The sequence below is a fragment of the Ruditapes philippinarum genome, unplaced genomic scaffold (genome assembly GCF_026571515.1).
Source record: "Ruditapes philippinarum isolate M1 unplaced genomic scaffold, ASM2657151v2 ctg2153_1_1_1_1, whole genome shotgun sequence".
NCBI lineage: Eukaryota > Metazoa > Mollusca > Bivalvia > Venerida > Veneridae > Ruditapes > Ruditapes philippinarum.
The window spans coordinates 62696-85343 of NW_026859598.1; the positions used below are offsets into that span (position 1 = coordinate 62696).

The 22648-nt window shown below is 28.9% G+C and overlaps 1 protein-coding gene across 1 annotated transcript; it reads right to left on the bottom strand.

Annotated features, from left to right (window-relative positions):
• Positions 1 to 2331: 2331 nt before the first annotated feature.
• Positions 2332 to 10708, bottom strand: LOC132757206 (uncharacterized). Its single transcript, XM_060748414.1, has 6 exons — positions 10549 to 10708; positions 7707 to 7807; positions 6679 to 6800; positions 5693 to 5784; positions 5184 to 5346; positions 2332 to 3137 (listed from the first exon to the last, which is right to left on the bottom strand). The coding sequence occupies exons 1-6, from the start codon at positions 10570 to 10572 to the stop codon at positions 2872 to 2874; spliced, it is 768 nt and encodes a 255-aa protein (XP_060604397.1). The 5' UTR covers positions 10573 to 10708; the 3' UTR covers positions 2332 to 2871.
• Positions 10709 to 22648: the final 11940 nt, after the last annotated feature.

The window sequence follows — 22648 nt, forward strand, 5'->3', positions numbered from 1 at the left end:
ATGCTTTCTGAAAAAAAATGTTATTGTTTGCAAACATATTTTTTTTATAAATTTATAAGAAATTATTCACAAAATAGAGAAAAAGCAGACCCTAAAGATCAAAATGGTTAAATTGAAAATGTTGCAGACTTGGTGTGATTGATATTGCATAAACTATGTCTGATGCCTAACTGATATAAACATGCACTTTTAAGTAATGCAAGTTGTTAGAAAATACACATGATATTTGTGTATCGATCAAAAGTTAAAATTTAAAATACCTTCAACGCTTACATGCAAGGACTAATAACAACATAAAGTATTCGTTATTCTATTTGTTCTTGGCAAATTAGGAATCAGTATCTATATAGAGAGTTTATTTGTTGAGGAAAGTAATAACGTGCGTAATTGTTTCCACGGGAGCTGGCAGATCGTGATGATAAGTTTCTGATTAAAGCTGTGATGTTTTTACTAGCACAGCGGGACAATCAGCTTATAACCTAGAACTATTATAATAATGCTTCGTCAGCACAAAGCCACACATTCTTTGACATTCATTTAGGTTTATATCATTTATATAATTGTCGAAAATAATGACTATGTTGTATATCTTGGAGATTGTAACATGTTTTGTGAATCATGTTCAATAAGAAAGTTAGTAAAAGAAAAAAAGAAGATGGCTACAGCAAAGAATGGCCATAATTCTATTGAATCAATGTTAGAGACACGGGCCTTTGATAGTGACCTCTTATTATCTTCACAAGTGAGTATATGAAGTCTAAATCAGTTCCCTTTAGTATTTTATCGGTGGTTACTAATAAAATAATAATATATTGTAAACTATAATTAATACGTAAAATCAAAAAAGTAAGGTATATCGACTAAAAGAATATATCTTATTTTATAATTAAAGAAAATTTGTTTTTATTAACTTTTTCTCTCACTTCTTTATAGTTATTAAAATGAGATTATGTAAAAGCGCTTAAAATATGAAAAAATGTGTAACTTTAGAAACGTATATTTCGAGCATAATTGATTTATTTAATTATTGCACAGTTAGTCTTCATAAACTGAGACCTTCTCGACTGAATATTTAGTTGAAATGTTTGTATTTTTATTTTCTTCCGAATGCAAATGAAGTAGTAAATTGCTTGCAACTCTTTCATTTATCTGATTTATCTGACTCTTCGTTGCTTGAAACCATTATTTCCACAGTCGTGCAAGTTGCCATATGTGCAGTTTGCATAACTGAAATATCTAGACATGCAAATTAGATAACTCTTCAATTTATATGTAAATTAATAGTCTAAGATTTTCAGATAATTAATTTTCTCAGTTCCGTTGACAGTATCTTTTTTCTTAAATCAACATGTTTTTTCAGATCAGAAAAAAAAACTTTTTATATTTTCGAAAAGACTTTTACGTTTGGGAAATTGGCGTCTGCTAAACTGTTGACTGCTTAATCATTTAAATTTTATCTTATTTACTTGTTATTAAAAGAGAGTTAAAGTGTGACTATCAAACAACTTCAATGGCGGTGTGGCCACGGTAAATGCGTCGGACTAGTTATTTAAGGATTGCTGACCGCGTGGGTTCAAAATATGATAAACAAGATCAACCAACAAGGAAAGGCGGCGTTCAATTAACGCAACCCCCACACGACCAAGCAACAAGAACCAGCGACAAGGAGCAAATGAGGACCCCAAACAAAACAATGATCATGTAGAAACATATAAAAGAAACCCAATGACCATAACAAAAGTACTTAATGTCTTAAAAGAAGACAGGGCAACAAGAAAATCACCAACAAGGACCCGACGAAGCAAGACAGAAGACGAACATTAAGGCAAATCAGTCCCAAAGGGCTTTAAGAACTGTCCGTCATAGAGTCTCCAACTTGGTCCGTCAATTGTAATCAAAAGAGGTAGGGCATGCCGTTGTTTCTATGAGCAAGAAACTCTCATTGCTTGGTACTGGTTGTTTCCAGGAACAGGTTCAAGAGTGTTTCAATAAGCTTATAGATTCCAACACTATCGAATTCAAATAAATTGGTATAAACTTAACATCTTATGGTGATGTTACTGGTATAGTACCAAGTTGCTTGCAAAGGCTACAAGTATTATGATCTATCTCAGCATGATAAAGTCGATACCAAATATAATTTGAGATACAAAGTTTTGTTTTAAACACGTAGGACTTTGTTATTGAATTTCTCTTCATAAACCTAAGAGTTATTTCAATTTCAAATCCCTGTTTTTTTTTATATATATCCTACTAAAGAATAAAAGAATACATACAAAATACAAAAAATTAATTCATAGAGAATAATATGTATCAAAAATTATAAAGTTCTGTTAAAATAGTAGTTTATTATGAAGTTCAATATTCAATTATTTTCCCATTACAGAGCATAAAATGACAGAAAAAAGGATATAAGGGCGTCACTAACATTATCATGTAAGACAAAGTTCTTAATGGTTTCAAGCTTTTAATTTTTATAAATAAAACGGTAGATATGTGAGTTGATTTTAACAACCTTGATAAATAATTAGCTAACACTCAAATGGAAACTTTTAAGGTACCCCCTTACGTAAACAACACAGTGGAAGTTTTAAAAAGCTAAACATAAATGTCAACAACAAAATATAGTGAGAGCACGAACATGAAAAACACATCGATTGATAGAGCATATCAAAGAAGAAATTAAGCATCCACTGATTGAATGTTAGGGTAAAAAGTATGTTACAGAAACACCACTTTATATTATATTATGTATCTTCCTTGAAAAGTATTGCAGATAATCAATTTATATGATACAATTTTGTATAATAATTTATGATTTTTATGTATCAAATGTGCGAAATTACCAAGCAAAAGCAAATGATTTTTTTTTCAAGTCAAAGTAGAGAAAACGCTTTTGAATATTGCTGATCGTTTTCTTCTCTCCGAACCTTCTTTGCAATGTCTTTTCAATTGAGAAACAAACGTAGGATATGATGATGTAAACAATCTGGAATGGCACGTATCTGAAACTTCCATCATACAAACATCATAATAGTTCACAAGACTGCATGTCTCTCTTTTGTTTGTTGACATTTTAAAGAATGTTTGTATTGAACAGTTAAGTATTCCTTCAGTGCAGCACGTGCCTCCGTTTCCTGAAAAATACAATAATGTCTTCTTTCTTTTCAAAGCAATATAAAGAATATTAAAAGTGTCTAAAGCTATTATATCTAATGTCTGTGGAGAATTAAATATTGTATAGATTTTGAAAACAAGATCCTAAAATACCTTTATGAAAGAAATGTGTTTGTATAATTTTATAAGCGAGAATGGTAATTGCACTAAATAGTGAAAATCCTTCTTAAAATAGCAAAATAATATGTTTGTTCCGGATAATGATATTCCATTAATATACGATGCTTATCCTTTAAGGCATTTTATCTTACAACTTGTTCAACATTTTACCATAACATTATGGAAACAACATATTTAACGGTTTATATTTTTTTAATAATATTCCATAGGATATAGATTTATAGTCTTTGTTATAGGATTGGTATCTCACGAATGTCACGTGAGGATTTTAAGGAATATATTTTACAAAATTAAAATATGAATTTTATATTAAAGCAGCATACTTCCAGATTCATGTTTTTTTTTCGTGGAAGATTTCGTAAATTCTTTTTGATGTAAACAAAGAAATTATTTACACATTGCAATCCGCGTGAATTACAAAAAGAGATGTCAAATTATGCAAAAAAAACCCTCTTACTGCGTTAGTCATGCAATAGAAATTTGGTGATAAATGCTGCAAAACCAGTCATAAATCGCACATAAATTATTACTTCAATCTTGAATCTTTCTGCTTTTCTTTAAATCTTAGTATATTTGTCTGAAGTTTGATTTTCAAAAATATAGTTTGATCTATCTAGAGGTATGCGACTTTTATGATTTTATTCAACTATTTATTGTCGAACACATATTTGAAATAGTTGTTGTAATGGAAAAAAAACAATTGAACGAGAGTTTCACTGAGTGTGAGTTCAATATTTTGTGTTTTCTTGTAGAAAATTGAAATTGTCCTTTAATAGCCTGCGTCACTGTCAATAAATACAAGTATATAAAGACATAAATATTTCTGCGAACAAATTGAAAAATCGGAAATGCGATAATTCTTGTGATTCATTTCCCATGGTCTTTAATTATATAGGTATTGTTACTGTTTCGAATTACCGCCATATATGCAGAACTTATATACATCATAGTGTTGAAAAGCTGCAACATATTAATATATCATTTTGTTATGACATTTGTTCAAAGGCAATTATATTGTTAAACTAAAGTTAAAAATATCAAAACACATTTGGGCAGTATATTTGATATAACTTAATAATGTATCATAGTTTGGTGACCTTTCTGTTGAAAAGTGTCAGAGTAAAATCGTATACTTATATGCACAGCGCGTTAATTGGTGTGCAGGTATTAGTTACCCGCACTCTAGAGTATGCCCTATGATTGGCTTATTTTTGCTGGGGTTTACTTATTGTGACGATAGAGAAAAGGAAAGCGACAGAATATCATATTCAGATGCTCGTTCATTGGTTACTTTTTTCTGGGGTTTCCTATTGTGATAATAGGAAACGTGTTTTTATGTCTGTCTATGATACAAAAGAGAAAGAACATCAAAACATTCGGCAATCTGATTTATACTCGGGGGCTACGCCCCCTCGTACTGATCAGATAGCCTCGTGTTTCGATGTTCTTTCTATTACTTAATTGTTTTAAAGTTGAATCGAATTGGCGAGGTGTTGAGTTTAAGTTAGCATTATAAGTTACACATTAAAATAACTAAAAGCATGCATTTTTATGAAAGTTTGTTAAGAAAGAAATTTTGGAGTTTACTTTATTGTTCTTACAGGGTAGAAAATCATTAAGAAACTTTCAAGAGAAGAACAAAATAAATGAATATATCAAGAGCAAATGTTAGGATAAGATAATCTTTATTTATAGTCAGTTTCAAAGAAACATTATAACATAAGATATATAAGCTTTTTTCCGACATAACGAAATTAATTGAAATGTCAAGTATTTTGAGTTTGAGAATAAAACTTCAAAGAAAAACGATAAAATGATAAAAATGATGTAGTCTATTGAATCCCTTTTTAAAAAAAAATGGCAGTGAAAAAATACCCAAAACTTACGTTTTGAAATTCTATGCCTCAAATGAGCAATAGCTGACTCGTTTCCATGGCATCGGAATGCGTGTTTTGCTGCAGAATGAAGGTCATCAAGCATTACTAGACCAGTAACATATTCTCGCCTTCCATATTCTTCCAGAGCTGCCAATATGCATCTTGTATATTGCTTGAAAAATATAATAAGAATTAGTTAAAATAAATTATGTTCTATTTGGCGATGCGTTTATTTTATGTTTTTAATAACGCAAATTTCTCTTGCTGCATACACATTTAAAAGATTACTGTGAATCTTATCTTTCTATTTCCATCCTTTGCAGTTCGATTTGAGTATTGACATTTTATATAAAGTATATTAAGCATAACTGAGAAATTTGTGATTGATCATTTAATACCAGCGAATCTCTTTTTTTCATATCTGTTCTTTTTTTTTATTTTTTATTTTTTGTCGCCTGTATTTTTTCTATTCCTTTCGTAAACTTGATATATTTTTAAACAGCGATGATTAAAGTTACCTCTATGTCCCTGCACACGTTTGTGTCATTTAAAAGGGAATGTCTTAAAAGTTGGGATGAACATCGGAGTAATGGAACAGTCTGACACCCATCTAAAATTCAATTGAAATTGGAAAATATAAATTATTGTTATACAACGACATAATTTTACTGTTTTAACATTTTTATAAAATACTTCTTTCAAAAGTTACGGCGTACTTACAATATAACTTTGATTTTTAAGACGTAATTATTCTAATAATCGTTATGTGTTACAGGTTTATGGTACTATTAGTTTAGTTTATACCAATTTATTTTAGTTCGATTGTGTTGGAAGCTATAAGCTTATTGAAACACTCTCGAATCCGTTCCTGGAACCAACCAGTACTAAGCAAGTAAGTTTCTTTTATGGTACTATTGATTAAGCAAATAATCGCAGTTCAAAACACATCGGAAAATATTTAAAAATATACTCTGCTCATCCTTGAGTAAAATATTTTAATCACAGAAATTTATTGAAATCTATAAAAAATCTTAATGAATATGTCTAATTTGAATAAAAGAATGAATAACTATAAAAAGGTAGCTGCCTTCCCTATTACAGGTAAAGTAAAGTTGGTCTTTTCTTTTTCTGGCAATATATATTAATATTGCGATCATCTATAGTGTGTAGGGTTTTGAACGTATCTACTTTGTGTGAAGTCAAAACATGTTTATCTAATATTTACAAAGAGAATGTGAAGCAATAATTGATATTTTCAAACAATTGAGTATTGGAACAATACTTTTCATAATAAACGAAACATAGTTCAAATTTTTTATGAAGCATTGTGGGCTAAATCCAAATCGCTTCCTTTGTAAATTAGACCGTTATATTTTTGTAATAAAAATGAAAAAAGAGCTTTTGAGAATAAAAGGGAATTTGTAGTTTTCATAACTTAAATAATACTTTTGAGATAACACAAATTATATACCATGATTCTAATGGTATTATATTTTTTTCTTACCTCTCTTGGGTTGTGCTGCTGTTTCTATAATTGTTGCATTGTGAATATTCTCAGGGAGATCATGTGGTGAATATAATTGTGTATGGTGAAATTGTGATGGCTTTAGAGACACTGGCTTAGGACTGCAATTGTAAGACAAAAATACATTTTTATAAAACATTTCATTAGATTTGTATATATTGGCTTTATTGGTTTAACATATTTTATGCATCTTAGATATTTACATTTTTTATATTTTATTTGATATATTCCGTAATATTCAGCAAATGTTTTATGTGTTTTTATTAAGCAAAAATGTCATTTTTCATATTTTCTCATACTTTCCTTTTACAAAGCATTGAAAAATTCTCAAAATGTAGGATAAGCAACAAAAAATCTGTAATAGGTAACCACATCATCATTATGTAAATTATCGGAAAAATAACCGTAATATCGTTATAGAAAAAAATATATATCCAGTCAATTTGCATACTCCTTGCAGAATTTCCTGCAACCGGTACATAATTATTCCATTTTGCAACATCGTTAGCATAAGACATTCAATTATATTCTGTTTGTCAGTCTTTCATTTTCGTAAATGATTGTATGAAATTAACTGTTTATCATATAAATTACCACAGGCTAGACATATTAGAGTCCTTAAATCGATTATACGTTCATATAATATTCGAGGTGAAGATACGGTATAATTTGTAAAGATCCTTTTTTGTTAACCGTCTAAGATGATTAAATATTCTATATTATAAAAAATATAATATAAAAGTTATGCAACTAATTTCCATAGAAAGTAATTATCTAGGTATGTTATTATTTCAAGTGTATTCTCCAATTAATCAAAATTATAAAGATCTATTTTACATAAATATTACTTGAATTTCAATTATGAAAGAAATGCTTAAAAAATCGTATATTTACTTTAATTTAGCTACAAAATGTACCGTATATCTTTATCTATTTCAGGAGCATATACAATATCTGATAACATTTATAGGAAAATCTTAATTGGTTTCAAAAATTATAGTACATACGGCTTTTGTGTGTGATCCCTGTGCGGTGCTTGGTCCGCAGGACGAAGTCCTATTAGTCCATCAACGAACCCATTACAAATTAACAGTGCCAATATAATTCGCTAAAATACAAACATTATTTCATATTTTTATCGGTCTATTGATATTTAAGTAACTAAAATATTCAAATCCTTTTTAGTAGAAATTGTATTGATTTTACAAATCTAAAATTATGTATAAGTGGAAAATTTTGCGACGTGGAAATATTTGCGATTTTTGCGAATTGAAATTTTCGCAAATATTTGATCATTTCTTCTATCATTTGAAAACAGTTTTCATACAGCATCTTCCATGAATAAATTTGAGTGTTCAGGTACTGAGATTAATTTTTGTCATTGCTTGTTGTTTAAGTTTGGTCTTAACAAATTACAAATGTGCTAACAAAACAATATGTGTTAATAACTTTATAGGTTTCATATAACAAAGAATGTTTCAAAATATGACAAAGAAATGTGTGATCAGGTCCTTTATCAAACTAACGATGTGTATTTCAAACAATTATATAGATAATAAAGTACTAAACAACTGAATAGAACGATTAAAATAACGGCATATTCTTAAAATGTACCTGCTTTATAAATGATATCAGAAAAAAACAGTAAAAATTCAAGAAATTAAATTTTTGCAAATATTTCCGAACGCTAAAAAGTCCACTTTTTGACATTCGCAAAATTTTTGTGACACATAAATATCCACTTATACAGTAAATGTCTTTGGAGGAAAGAGGGCAAGATACATAAATTTCGATCTATCGCGCGAAATTGCATTAATATTTTGATAACATTGAAAACATAGCTGACGTTAACATTTACTAACGTTTTGAAAAAAGGGCAATAAATTAATTGTAAATATGATTTGAAACAAGTTTCGGTATTATAGCTTATATTTCTGTGTCAATCAATTATAGAAAACAAGTAATTCATTGGGTTCTTTCTGCATAAAAAAAATAATGAAAAATATATGAAGAGATTAAATTGTTATATTTTATTGTCCACAATGCAATTATTTTATTGCAATTAAATTAATTGACAGCTTTCCATGATACAAAAGAAGCAAGGCATGTATGATGTGGTAAATTATTATTTTTTATAATTATTTATTTTCCTTCCTTCAGTATTTTTTATATTTTATCAGAAAAAAGACTTTATTCCTTTTTGGCTTCTGCAATTGTAGTAACGATTGACCACATATATTTTTATAGAATAAGAGCATATTTAATCAACAATTTAAATCAATTTAAAGAACGAGTCTTTCTAAAAACAGGTTTTTTATAAAAAAAAAATCAAGATCTGTATTTTAAAAACAGACTGAAGATGTATACTTATTTAAGATAGAATTTTACAAACAATTTAATTTTTGTATTGGTGACGTCGACAAAGCAATAAAACGAAATATGATATATTTCAATACCCTTAATTCTAAATGTCTGTTTAAATGATTCTTAGCTAAATAATTCTAAGTATAAGTAAATAAAGCACACAAAAAATCTTTTCACAGAACGGCAATTCTTCTATGTCTTATACATAGCGATTTCCCTGTCATCGTTAATTTCCTTTTCTTGTTAATGGAACATTTAATGAGCGGAGACCACGGACAATTTGACACATTGTGTGTGTTTTATTGATTGTTCCTTACTAGATGGCATTTGTCTTCTGGTATTCCTGGTAAATAAGACAAAAGATGATAATAGCTATGTCTTTTGTGTTATTTACTAAAAGATTTATCAATATATATTTATTTATATGTAACCCTGCGTTTTTTTTCTAACAAAGATATTATTGAGATAACATTTAGCGAAGGCATAGGGAGCAGTTATAATAAAGAGGTAATAACAGTTTTTGCTATTACATGTATATGTTAACGTTTAAAATTAGTTAAGCTTTAATATATGTTGTTAAACAATATTGTCTTACAAGTTCTTACACATTATATAAATCATTTTCGTGTTCGCTTTCATACTCTAATTAGTACGTGTGCCAAATGGGAAATAGGGTTCCGACTAAGTAGGATTCATACTCGCTATCATTTGATTGCGAGAAGACGTCCTTACCATTGTGCCGCTGCTCCCCGTTCAACTAGAAAATTAACGTGCACGCACAATGTACAAATTCATATTTTTTATTACATTTTGTAAGTTTCATAATTGTAAGTTAGATATGTTTCAGCACAATATTAAGAATCATTCAAAACAAAACAAAATGTTATTTAATAATTGTAAGAATTTAAACTTTACGTATAAAATGTATACATTTATTTTATAAAAATATATAGTAATTATAAACACTTAAAATGAATTTATTGTTATTAAGTTACTTTATAGCAGCAAAAATAACACAAGCATTATGTAAAGTTGCAAATTCCATAAATACACCTTTATCAATGTAAATAAAAACAATTTAAACTCTTTATCATACAAACTGAAATCTAAATGAATTTGTTATAAGCAGAGTGCATATTTGGTGTTTAGTTTAGGTTCAATAAATCAACTCTTGTTGAACCTGCACGATTAATATTAAAACAGTAATGTACATAGAATGTCAAAATATAATGAAAAAATTATAACCCTGATATTATTATTTTGGATATATCTTCATCAAAAAGATTTATTTTAAACCTAAATAAAACAAAATAATTTCTTATCGCTTATACGTTTAAATTTATCAATTTGTAATGTTGTTTAATGTTACAGAACAACATAATAATTGTGACTTTATAATTTGTACAATCTAATCTTATTTTTAAGCAATGATGAAAATTCGATAACAAACAATCTACGTTCACTTTGTCAGATGCTAATACTTACCACAAATTTCCATATTGTATCCATTGCATCAACTTTCACATGTTTATAGATACAGTTCGTGATGAGAAACAAGTAACCTCAAGCAATTCTGCCACGAGAATGTCCAATATTGGCGTATCGTACTACAAGAGAAGGGCATTTCGTTACTGCTATAGCGAGAGAGTTTCAATATGTCTGTAAAATATCAATACAAAATGCCTGCTGAAAATATTCATTACTTTATAATGTAAATAATTAATGACAAAAAGTTAACAGCATCTGGTTATACGAATAAGCAATTCAAAGATAACAAATTAATTTTAAAAAGCCATCTTTTATATTTTCGCTAATTTCTTTTTGTGCTTAAAATTCCCTTTGATTCGATGTATATTTCTGATAATCATTTAATGTATCGTGCAATAGAAGAAACTCACAGTTATTCAGAATGTAGTGGCAAAAGTTCATTTCAATTCTTGAATATCATTTATTAACTGAAATAACGACTGAAAAAAGCTCCTAATTTTTCTAAAATAATGCTTCTCTGTTTACGAGAAACAGAAGTATCATAGCGACACCTATCCTAAGTGAGAAATAAGAATTTCCATTAGTAAAATCTTATTTGCTGTGCCCAATCAGAGAATTTTGCTTGTAATTGTTGCAGAATAATTAGATTTTAGGACACAAATGTGAGAAACGCTGACGAAAGTGTTGTTGTTTTGTCAAAATAACCTTGAAATATTCATGTATAGGAAAGAAACTGATTTTATTTGTATTTGATATAAGTAAATATAGAGTTTTGGCTTGAAAGACAAGGCTATTGATATATGCAAATAAGACAGTGATTGATTTCCAGAAATTACGCATCCAGGATAGATTTAAAACAATACTTAATTTATATATAAGGAACATTTAAGTCGAGCCGTTCCTGTCGACTGAATCTATATCACATTCTTGCAGCCTATGTCGGTTTATAAGCAAACATAGTCCTTACTGGGAAAGGGTCGAAGAAAAATATATATGTATTGAATAATAATGGCTAGATCAATATTTCCCAATCTTTAGTTTCTTACCCGGTAAACAATTCAAATGAGCTTGCTTTTACTATCATTTTACTACTTTTTCCTACTACATTGTATTTCATGTACTTATAAACTGATAGGAAATACACTTACCTATGATGACATTTGTGTTTCTGTTAAAAAGAAATTGATTGTAAGACTAATGGACATAAAATATATGTGAACTATATCAGATTTAAAGTTGCAGAAAAAAAGAAAAAAATCCAGCGTATCAATGATTGTCGCAGTAATTGGTAGACATTGCTGTTCCTTTAATGGAAATCCATCTCTATTTTTCCTTATTTCGACAGCTTAAATCTCTAGAGCGTCTGTATCACGAACTAATTCAATACATCAAATTTACAAACACGAAAAAAATGTTTAAATTAAATAAAATAGAGAAAAACAGAATCCATAAAAAGCAAAATTCAATTTGATATTTGAAATGGTATAATATCGTATATAGGATATTTATCTTATGCTCAATCAGTTTTAAACTAATGAATTCAAACAACAAATTAATGGTTCAAGTTGTGTCCTTTTTACTTTAACATATCCACTATCCAACACATTATATTTGCTTATTTAGGTGTAAGATTTTAAAATCTGTAAATGAACACAACATTTAATAACATTTTAGTTTTTCGCCTTCCGTCATGGTCGTATACTTATGACGTGATCAAAGTATGTCATCATAACTTAATTTGTTTTATCGCGTTAAATCTTAATTTGAAACCTTGTGTGCCAAAATAAAAAAGGTAATATTAGTAAACCAACATATATTATAGTTTTACAATATTATTATTGGTTGCATATTTTTGACTTTGTATTAAATATTTTATACTCAGTTTCACATCAAGATTTGAGCCATTATAGAACGTGGTATTTTGATATCATTTAAATTTCAAAATTTGTTATGAATTCATGATTCAAAAACAAAATCTAGTTGCATGAAAAATTTTACCACAAAATTAAAAGTGCTAATACAGAAACACGCCTAAATAATCAAATCAACTTATTACAGATTCGTTTTTAACTTAATTACATTTATTTTGGTATTATTCATTTCATAAAAATCAGTTCCTTTTTCCTCAGTATCGATTTGTCTTCAATTAAAGTTCTTAAAACGTTCAAAGTGAGGCATGCCATTTTTTAAACTTCAACTTAATTGAATTCAAGTGATGTAAATGAAATTCGCATTTTAGGTAACATGTGTGTATGGGTTGATAAAAGTTTTAAATCTAAATATAACAAAAAAATCATTTGAAATGAAAGATTGGTTTCATGATATTTAGTAATAAGTAGGTTTGAATTGGTATGTTCCTGAAAGAACTAAAGTATAAAAAATCTCGACCTCTTTTAAAACCATCATTGCCTCAAATCCATTTCAATTCCATCTAATAAAAACTGAACTGTTGTAAGGTTTGAAGAATTAATTTAAGCATTTCGTTGATGAATTATTTCTCAAGAGAATACAACCAAGTATTTTTGAATTATGGCAATATGATTTTTAGAAATCAATTAGGTTTAGGTGTTGATAATATCTTGTTGAAATTTTATGACAGCATTTTAATCAAACAAAAGGACAACTGTGTCTTTTAAAAGATAGAAAGTTATCATCGACTCTAACCCCTCGACCACGGAGGCGGTATTTCCGATGTGAAATAATTTGTTTTTTGTTGTTTTTTTCTTTTCAATATCGCCTTTTATATATTTTTGTTGGAACACTTTTTGATGCAGACATCAGAATTTCACAAAATAATCAAGAAATAAGTTGCTGATGCATTAATTTGATGGATACTGAATGGTTATAAACGTAAATACGAATCTTAAAAACAGGCATTAATATGGTAAAGTTAAGAAAATCTAGATTTCCAATGTCCAGAATTCGTCTCAATAACTGCTAGACATTATTCCTTTTATATTGGAAAATATATGTATTGTTTTTCCTCGTGAGAGCTTAAATCTCTTGAGCGTCCATGTATTTGTCTTATTTAATAAGCCACATTTACAACCACAGAGAAAAAGGTTTGATTTGATAAAGCGGTATTGTAGTGGTCAAAATAATTACGTACAACCATCAGAAGATATTCAGAGAGACTGACATGACTAATGTCTTTGTAATCTTATATTGTTTTTAGATAATTTATATTTATGAGCATGCATGATTTTATATTTCCTATTTGTTCTATACATAGACTCGACAATATAAATCCTAAAAACGAGTATAATGGTACGTAACTGTCATATTAAAAGAATAAACACCTCATTAAATGCTCTTAATTATCGCTATTTTAATTTTGTCTCTGTTTCTTAATTTTCCATTATATGATCAAATTATATTAAAATGTTGCTGAAGATTTGAAGTATGTGGGATGCAATTTATTCATTGCAATAATCAATCATAAGCATTATCGTTCTAATGTTTATGAATTTATATTTATTATTAACGTAGATCATTTTAAACTATAAGCCTAAATTTATTTGCAGGAAAACGTTGCATCTCTTTAATATTTCTTGTCTTTGCAATCGTATGATATATTGATTATCTGGTGTATATCACATATCTCTATAATAAGTGCATAATATATTTAGTTGTTATAAGTAAATTGTAACAGCAAATTGAAATTGACCTACATTTCTTCAGAATAAATTGAACAAGAATATGGCAATATCATCGTACATTTTAAATTGGAACGGGTTATTGCAATAGTTGGAAATATGCACACTTATTTTAATTGCATTTTTGGAAGTTTTATTTCTTTTTATTTTATTTCTTTTGTGTTTCAATTATGACAAAGAACAATATTTTTATTCATATTTATGAAAACACACAAACATTGTTTGTATTTACAAAAGGAACTAAGGTCAAGACTCCCTGTAATTATCATTTGCTAATTGTTCATTAATAAATCAAGTAACAAGTATAATTTGTGTAAAATCACGGTGCTCAAGTCTTTAATACATAGTACATAAGTAAATACATATTTTGAAAACAAATTAAGGTAGTACATTGCTTATGTGTTACCTCCACTTTGAAGAATATTCAAATAGGCTAGACTCACTTGTCAACTGCATTGAAACCTAGGGGCATGAGTTCAAACCCAAGAAGGGCAACTTTTTTTCTTAATTTTTATCTTTTTAACATTATTTATGTATCTCTCAGATCCCTTATGACAGAAAAAAGTGTTTGATTTTAATTTCATTGTATATCATTACTGTAGGAATTTACTTGCTAAATAATGTCAAATCTATTAGCAAATATGATATCAGATATTTTCAAAGTTTAATATTTAATAAACTACACGGTAAAAGTACTTTATATTTTGCAAGATCAACAAATATATTTTTAAGAAAATCTAGGCAAACTTTTAAAACAACCCCTCATTATGTTAAATTGTAGGAATATTTTGAATAACGTTTTTTGTGCAGGAAAATGGTCAAATAAGTGTTAAAGTAGGTGGGGTAGGGTAACATTTTATACATATTAAAAACATTTTGTTTAGAAACAATCATTTTGCTCGTGTAAGTTGGTACCTGAATGTAATTATTTGTTTCTTAACAATGACAATAGGAAAACATTTTCATTATGATGAAATTATAAACTATTTAAAGTTTCCTCATTTCTGAAAAAAACAACCCTTCTAGTTCAGAAAAAAATGTCCATGACTCCTAAACCACACGGTAAATTTTATTTAAATTTTGCATACAGGTGACCTTAAAGGCATATAACTGTCCTATGTTGTCAATTTTATAATTCCTGATAGTGCCAATTACGAGTGGTGTACCTTAAAACAAAAATTGCTTTGAAGTTTGAAATAGCTAATAACAGAAACGAGAATCTATGTACACATTTTTAGCTGAGAGAGTTATATATATGACCATTATTAGAATAGTTTCTTTTTCAGTAAATAAATGTTGCATTACCATGTTCAGTGTCTAGTGTCTGTATTTCATATTTCTTTGTTACCGTATAAAAATATTTTGTACCAGTTTCAAATTATGTCACATTTTACAGATGTCTTCGTAGAACTAATCCATAATCTTACAAACACATTAGCTTTGTTGCGAATAATAATGATTTAAGCTGGAGGCTAACTCAAAATCTTTATGTTCAAATTGAAGATACTGCTTTTCGAAGATCCAATTACAGTTTCTGGAACAAATCTGACTATTCAGGACATTGTACCGCATTAGATAATTGGAAATGATACATTCGTAGTTCTACAACCGTTTCTACATATGATCATTTCTGAAATGAGATAAGAGGAATCATAGTGCATTACAATAAGTATTCAACCATTTCAACAAATCATCAATAAGAGCAATCAATTAAAAAGATATGGTTGTTAACTGTCTGTCAAAGCATTATTTTCGAAAAATCCACAAAAAAAATATGTATGCCTCTTACAAACAACAAGAATTATAATGCTACAATAATTTTTAAAATCAAATAGGATTATACTGCCTTGTATTAAGTTTGTTATATGTTTGGTCTTTCGGGCCATCGACTCCACTCGTTTTTTTGGTGCTGACAATTTAATACCGCTTAAAAAGTGCTGGAAGGCGTGGAACTAAGTTGCATTAAACCTTTTTATGCTCATTGCACCGTTAAACGTAATAGCATATTGAAACAAAGAGGTTTTAAAGTGAAGACTTGGGGTGTGACACTTTTGCGGTGTGGGCGGATACTTCAATAGATATATACATGGAAGATTATCTGGAGCATTGCTTCATATTTGCATCATTATGATACTTATCTCTATTCCTCATTTTCTATTTTGTACATGCTTTAAAGTATGTCAAATTTATTATCAATATCTCGGTAGAAATTATTATGATGGTATAAACACATTGGTTTTGATTAGCAAACAATAATGAATTAGGCCTGGGGCAAACGCGAAACCCTTTGAGAACAAATTGGAGATATTGCTTTTCGGAGATTCAATTACAGTTTCTGTAGCAGATTAATCATGTTTAAACCTGCATGCCACTAGATGAGCCAAAATATTTCATGGAAATCTAACTTAAGGCAAATGTACTAAGACTTAATTTAAAGAAAAATAAAAAGATTCAAGATTAAAATAATTATTTGCATGCTTTATGCGTTTAATGACTCATTTTGGAGTTTTCATTATCAAATTTGTACTACGTGACTTATGCAGTAATGTCTATTTTTACAAATTCTGACCTAAATTAAGTAATTTTCGGAGATTTTAAGTGCTGTTTGCAATGTGTAAATTACATTCCTTGTTTATTTGACAGTGTTTCATTTATTAACATATCTTTTAAACAAAACATGAAAATTGGCATAAATTTTACGGCATGCTGCTTCAACCAATTGCAAATATTTGGATATACTTCAATGCCAGGGGATTCACCACCATTTCAACTAAAGGCTATCAAAATATCTTTCCAAAAGTAGTAGTAAAATTTAATGGTTTTACATTCTACAATATTGCCATGCTTAAAACATTGTTATGATTGAATAAATATCTTAAAATAAATCTTTTTAAATATTTGTATTAGGAAGTCTTCCAACCATGTTATTTTAATATTCAACTTTTTTATGCATGCAAATACATTATTCCTTTATAAACAATCATCGATGTAGTCTTAAACGAATAAACTGGATTTAGTTTTGAATCGGCAACATCTTTGAAGTAATTGAGTAAATAAAATTGTGTCTACGAATTATTATGATCATTGAAGGTTATGTTATTATGATCATTGAAGGTTATGTATTTACGAAGTTATTATTAAGGACTTGTACGATGTCTTTGTTTTAATGAAAACAGCTAGAGCAGGCTTGGGGAAAATGATCGGTTGGAATACATATAGTAAAATTGGGACTTTTTCTTTATACAGTATACATTTTGAAAGTAATATTTGTCAACATGTAAATCAAAACGGCAACACAGCTGATGAACAGGATGGTAACACTTGCTTGAAATGTTTAAGCTCAATGTTAACATAGTTAACTTGTTCTAATGGCTTCAAATTAAAATGACATAAAAAATTCTTGGAACTGTTTGCTGCTTAAATTCAAATTGATGATTTTTCTCTCTTTATTTCATTGAACGTAATTGTTATTTGTTAGTGTTTAACATTACTTTTTACATTTACACTACAATTTATATAGATATATTTATTTGTGGCGATTGATTCATAAGCTAGAGTGATTCAAGTCAATATGTTTGTTTGGAAAATGACCCGTTAATTAAAATTGAATCAAATCATTCTATTAACATAATTTCTTTTTAGTGTTCAAATTGTGTTTCATTTGAATCACTACCGTACTATTCGTCTTTTCTTAACAAACAATATGTTAAGCGTACATACACATTTACACCCCAATTGATAGGTTTTTAGGCAATTGATTCAGAAAGGGTGGTTCAAGTCAATATATTTGCGTGGAAATTTATAAAAATAAGACATGGAATTCAGATACATAATGATGGCAATTTAATAGGATGATTCTGCCACAAAAATCATATCCAGTTACATTATAAAGAGATTATTGTGACAGTTTGGACATCGTTGCCAGAAAATGAGTTTTTTTTCTAAGATAATTGCCCTTATATTGTGTCATTGAAATACTATCGCTTACATTGTCTGGTGTTATAATAGCTTTTCATGAGATAGATATTTGAAAATGTTTTTATGTATATAATTTGTTTATCAACCAATTAAAATGTCTGGGAATTTTAGATTTAAAAGATATTTAATGGCCTTATCATTAACTAAATGAAATTAAACGATTGTTTTCTTGGTATTGTGGTACCGATAACACACAAATATTGATTTTAAGACATTTAAAAAATTACTAGATAAAGTTACGTTAATTTCTTGGTCTTTTTTGTAATCAACTAATTATTCAGTGTAATGGAATATATGGAACGGATGTCGCTTAGATAAGATATACTATGTTCAAAATTGATATTAAAAATATTGATAATTGCTACACAGTCTCTTGATAAATATTAAATAAACATGTTTTGACTTCATACAAAATAGAACTTCTACACACTATAGGTAGTCACTATACGTATATACGAATATATAGCATAAAAATTGGCATTTTTTTAAAGAAAAAAAAAACTTCAGTTAAGCTGTTATATGGAATGCAGCTTCCAAAACATAGTTTATTCGCTCTTTCATACAAATAAGACAAATCCAGTTAGAATTTTATAGATTTCAGTAAATTTATGTGATAAAAATATTTTACTCAAAGATGAGCATTGTATATCTTTAATCAATTAGTACTAGATGTATATTTAAGTGTCAAAAATGAGAACATGCCCCTCTGCTTCAGTAAAATGTATATTCGAGTTAAAAATGATTGGCATTGAATGATATTACACAATTCTTACTTTGTGTGTGTTGTAGCTGCAACCGACATTTACGATACATTATAGATTGAACAGTTTTTTTTTTCTAAGTGTTTGTTTTTTAAGCTTTTGAAATAATGTCAAAGTGCAAAGTACAATACGAGTCTAAAAAGCACTTGACCTTACCAAAACAGTCTTCTGCATTCTGGAGACAACGGACGATCATTACATCTAAACATTTTTCTATTGCTTTAGCATCTCATCGTTAGATTATTTACATTACTTTATTTTATTTTTTACGTCTGCTGATCTCGATGGAGATTTCGTTTACAAACTTATCAACCTAATCACCAAAACTATCGATCAAGTCATCCTCTCTCGCAATGGCGCACTCAGAAATCTTTTCAATTCTGTGTAAAAAAAATAAATTTCATATGTTTTTTTTAGATTTGAAAAAAAAATGCATTGACAAATTAGAGAAATAAAACACAATTTAGCCGCAATATTTGAGCTTTGTCCGCATGATGTATAGTTCAGCGCTCGTATGAATGAACTAAAAAGAATTCATTACTGATATTTGACAGTGTTATGATGTTTCAATATTTCTTTCAAAAAAATGCAGTATCCAGAGACCAAATGGTTTCAAAGAAGAATAATGACATTTCATTTCCAGATTGATCATTTCAATAAGAATTGATCAAATGACATGCTCCACTTGCAAAAGAAAAACAAAAACAAAAAAAAAACATTTACGTAACATATTTCAGAGTTTTTAATCATTTTTCGAACTTAAGATGATATTACTTTATTATTTCAAATTCCAAAAACTGAATCTAGTAAAGTCTTATTTGCCCTTTTATTCCAAGTGTTCGTAACAGCTTAAGATTCTGCTATGACAAGTGTTAGACTTGATATATGTTTATTACAACGAGTCTGTTAATATGTTTTCGTTGCTGTTGTGGTTTTCCCTTTCCAGTATTTTCTAAAAGTCCTTTCCTCATGTTTCGGAATATGTGTAAATTATATGATTTAATAATATATAGACAAATTGGATTTGTATTAATCATATGATTTATATAGAAAAATATAGAGGCTCGCAGCACGCGGTCACACGCACACACGCACGAACGCACCAATACACACACACTTATTCTTTTTTATCATTTGCCCTCAAATATAAAATTTTCTTTGGACATTTGCATCATAGTTCCCGATTCATATTTTGAAGACATACAGTATCCACTAAACGTTCGTCATGACTTAAAAAGAAAAGTGTATATTTAAGGACCGATTAATATTGTATCATTTTTATGTAATGGAAAACTGTTTTCATTCGATAGTTCGAGTAGAGTTTATTAAACCTTTTGTTGTAACGGGATTGCTTGTAATGAAAGCAGCGAACAGTTAATTATTTATATCTAAATCAATACATACCAAATAAAATACTGTTACTTAAAGCTAGAATTCATTGACTCAACTAAGTACAGTCGAGACTGCCTTAGCGACCCCCTGGTTTAAACGACTCCCTGTCTTATCCGACCTTGTTTCAGTACTCCCAACGTATTTTCCTATATAAATGGTCTGAATTAAACGACTCCCTGTCATATGTGACAAGCGACCTTAATTGTCTGGTCCCAATGCAATGTTTTGTCTGATTTAAACGACTTTCACACCTTTTTATTATCCGTTAATCAGATAAAGAATACCTATTTTAACACCCAGAGGGCCAAATTAATTAAGTCCAATTGTAATCCAGCACTGTAGCAAACAAAGTCTACACACCTCTATCTCAATTACACAATTAGCGTATATACCGGTAGATACATGCAGGTACCAAGTGACGTAGCGTCTGTTTATGGAAAGCATGATGTAATCGATGTGTGTGTAATGTACAAAATGGCCTGAGTACTTGTGTTAGATTTTTTTTAATTATAGAGTGCCCACGGAAGATTTTTTAGGCAGCATTTTTTAAATTTACCTTTCTATGGCTGCATAATTAATACGGAAAAAATATTGATACCGAACCAGAAAAAGCTTTGGATATGGACAATTGTTTTAAGATCCTGTAACACAATTTTTTCATGGTTTTATTTCATAAATATGATGCTCAAATTAAGATTTGTCAATATTGTAAGTTCAAATAAGCATTATTTATAAAGATATCACCCAATTTAACATTTCATGTAAATAAAGGCCATTAAAGGGAGGTAATTAGAACTTTATTTTCTATAAATTCTAAGTCAAATTTTCCAATAAGAAATCAATGCATGTAATTTATTGATTAAATATAATGTGAACAAATATTTGCAGTACACATTTTACATATTCTTTGATGTTTGAAAATTGTTTTATTTGCATAATTATATCCATATATATTTTTTTGCAAGATACGTAAACACAGTAACAATATCAATCACAAAACATACAGGATCTGTAAGTCACATTGGTATATAGACAGATAGATGATATTTAAATTTAATTTTCTTTGAGACTGTATTTAGAGACTCCCTGTCATATGCGACCTTTTTCTGAAGATCCCTTGGAAAGTCACATATGACAGTCTCGACTGTAGTCTCTTTGTAGATTTATTGCCCGCTGTTCAATTGATTTTGCTTCTATTTTAGTGCATGTACCTTAATGGTTTGAAAATGATTATGCATGTAACTGTATCACTTTGGATTGTCGCGTTGCTAAGGTTTGTCACAGAAGTTTTTAGCATCACATATTACAAAGACAGAAAATGGAATATATCAACAAGATATCAAATAAAAGAGCAAACATAGTTCAACTGATTTAATCTCTTTTTGGGTACTAGCAGATTTAAACCTAGAATCGTTTTGATTGTTACTACTGTTGTTATTTGAGGGAGGGTTTGTTGTTTATATTTCTGGATTTTTATTTATCTATTTTATTTATTTATTTATTTACTTATTTATTTATTGATTTATTTATTTATTCATTTGTTTTCTCGTTTCATGAAATATCAAATGCATGTCTCTGTTAAAAATATAATTATATAACACACTTAGCTGATCCTTGAAAATTTTCAGCACGACATAACTGTTGTGTATATATGCTATGTGGTATTGTTAGTATGTGGTTCCTGTATTCCTACTTAAATACTGTATACTCACCCTTAGGATATGTTGCCTGCTTTTTAAACTTGTCTTTTGGCGGCTTGTCTGTAAAATGCAGTCTTCATAACCTCAGATTTCATTAAAAAATTTATTTTAATTAGTTCCGCGCATTGTTTTCTCGTTTAGGGTATACGCATTCTTTTACTTGTTGACCATACGCCGCTTTTCATTGAAAGGCACTACTGTGACGCATTGTGTCGCGCTGAAGGTTCCCTGATAACCGCCGTATGAACACATCTGCGGATTTATCTTAATTCAATTTTCCACCATTTTCGTGTTTAAATGTTGAATTTTGATTAAGCCGGTGCTAGGCAAAATACCACCATTTTCGTGTTAAAATGTTGAATTCTGATTAAGCCGGTGCTAGGGGATCTCGACTGTAAATTGCACTTTCCAATACCGTCCTTGAACAGGCTTAATCAAACTGAGTCATTTTGCGGTGTTGAGCATTCTTTAGGGATTCTGCTTTTCTCTATTTTATGAACAACTTACTGGATAAACAAGTTCCGGTTAAGGAATTTATAAACTTTTAATTATGACTCAATTTCTTTATAAAGATTTGACTTCGTTCTATGAACAACTTAGCTCTTAACCA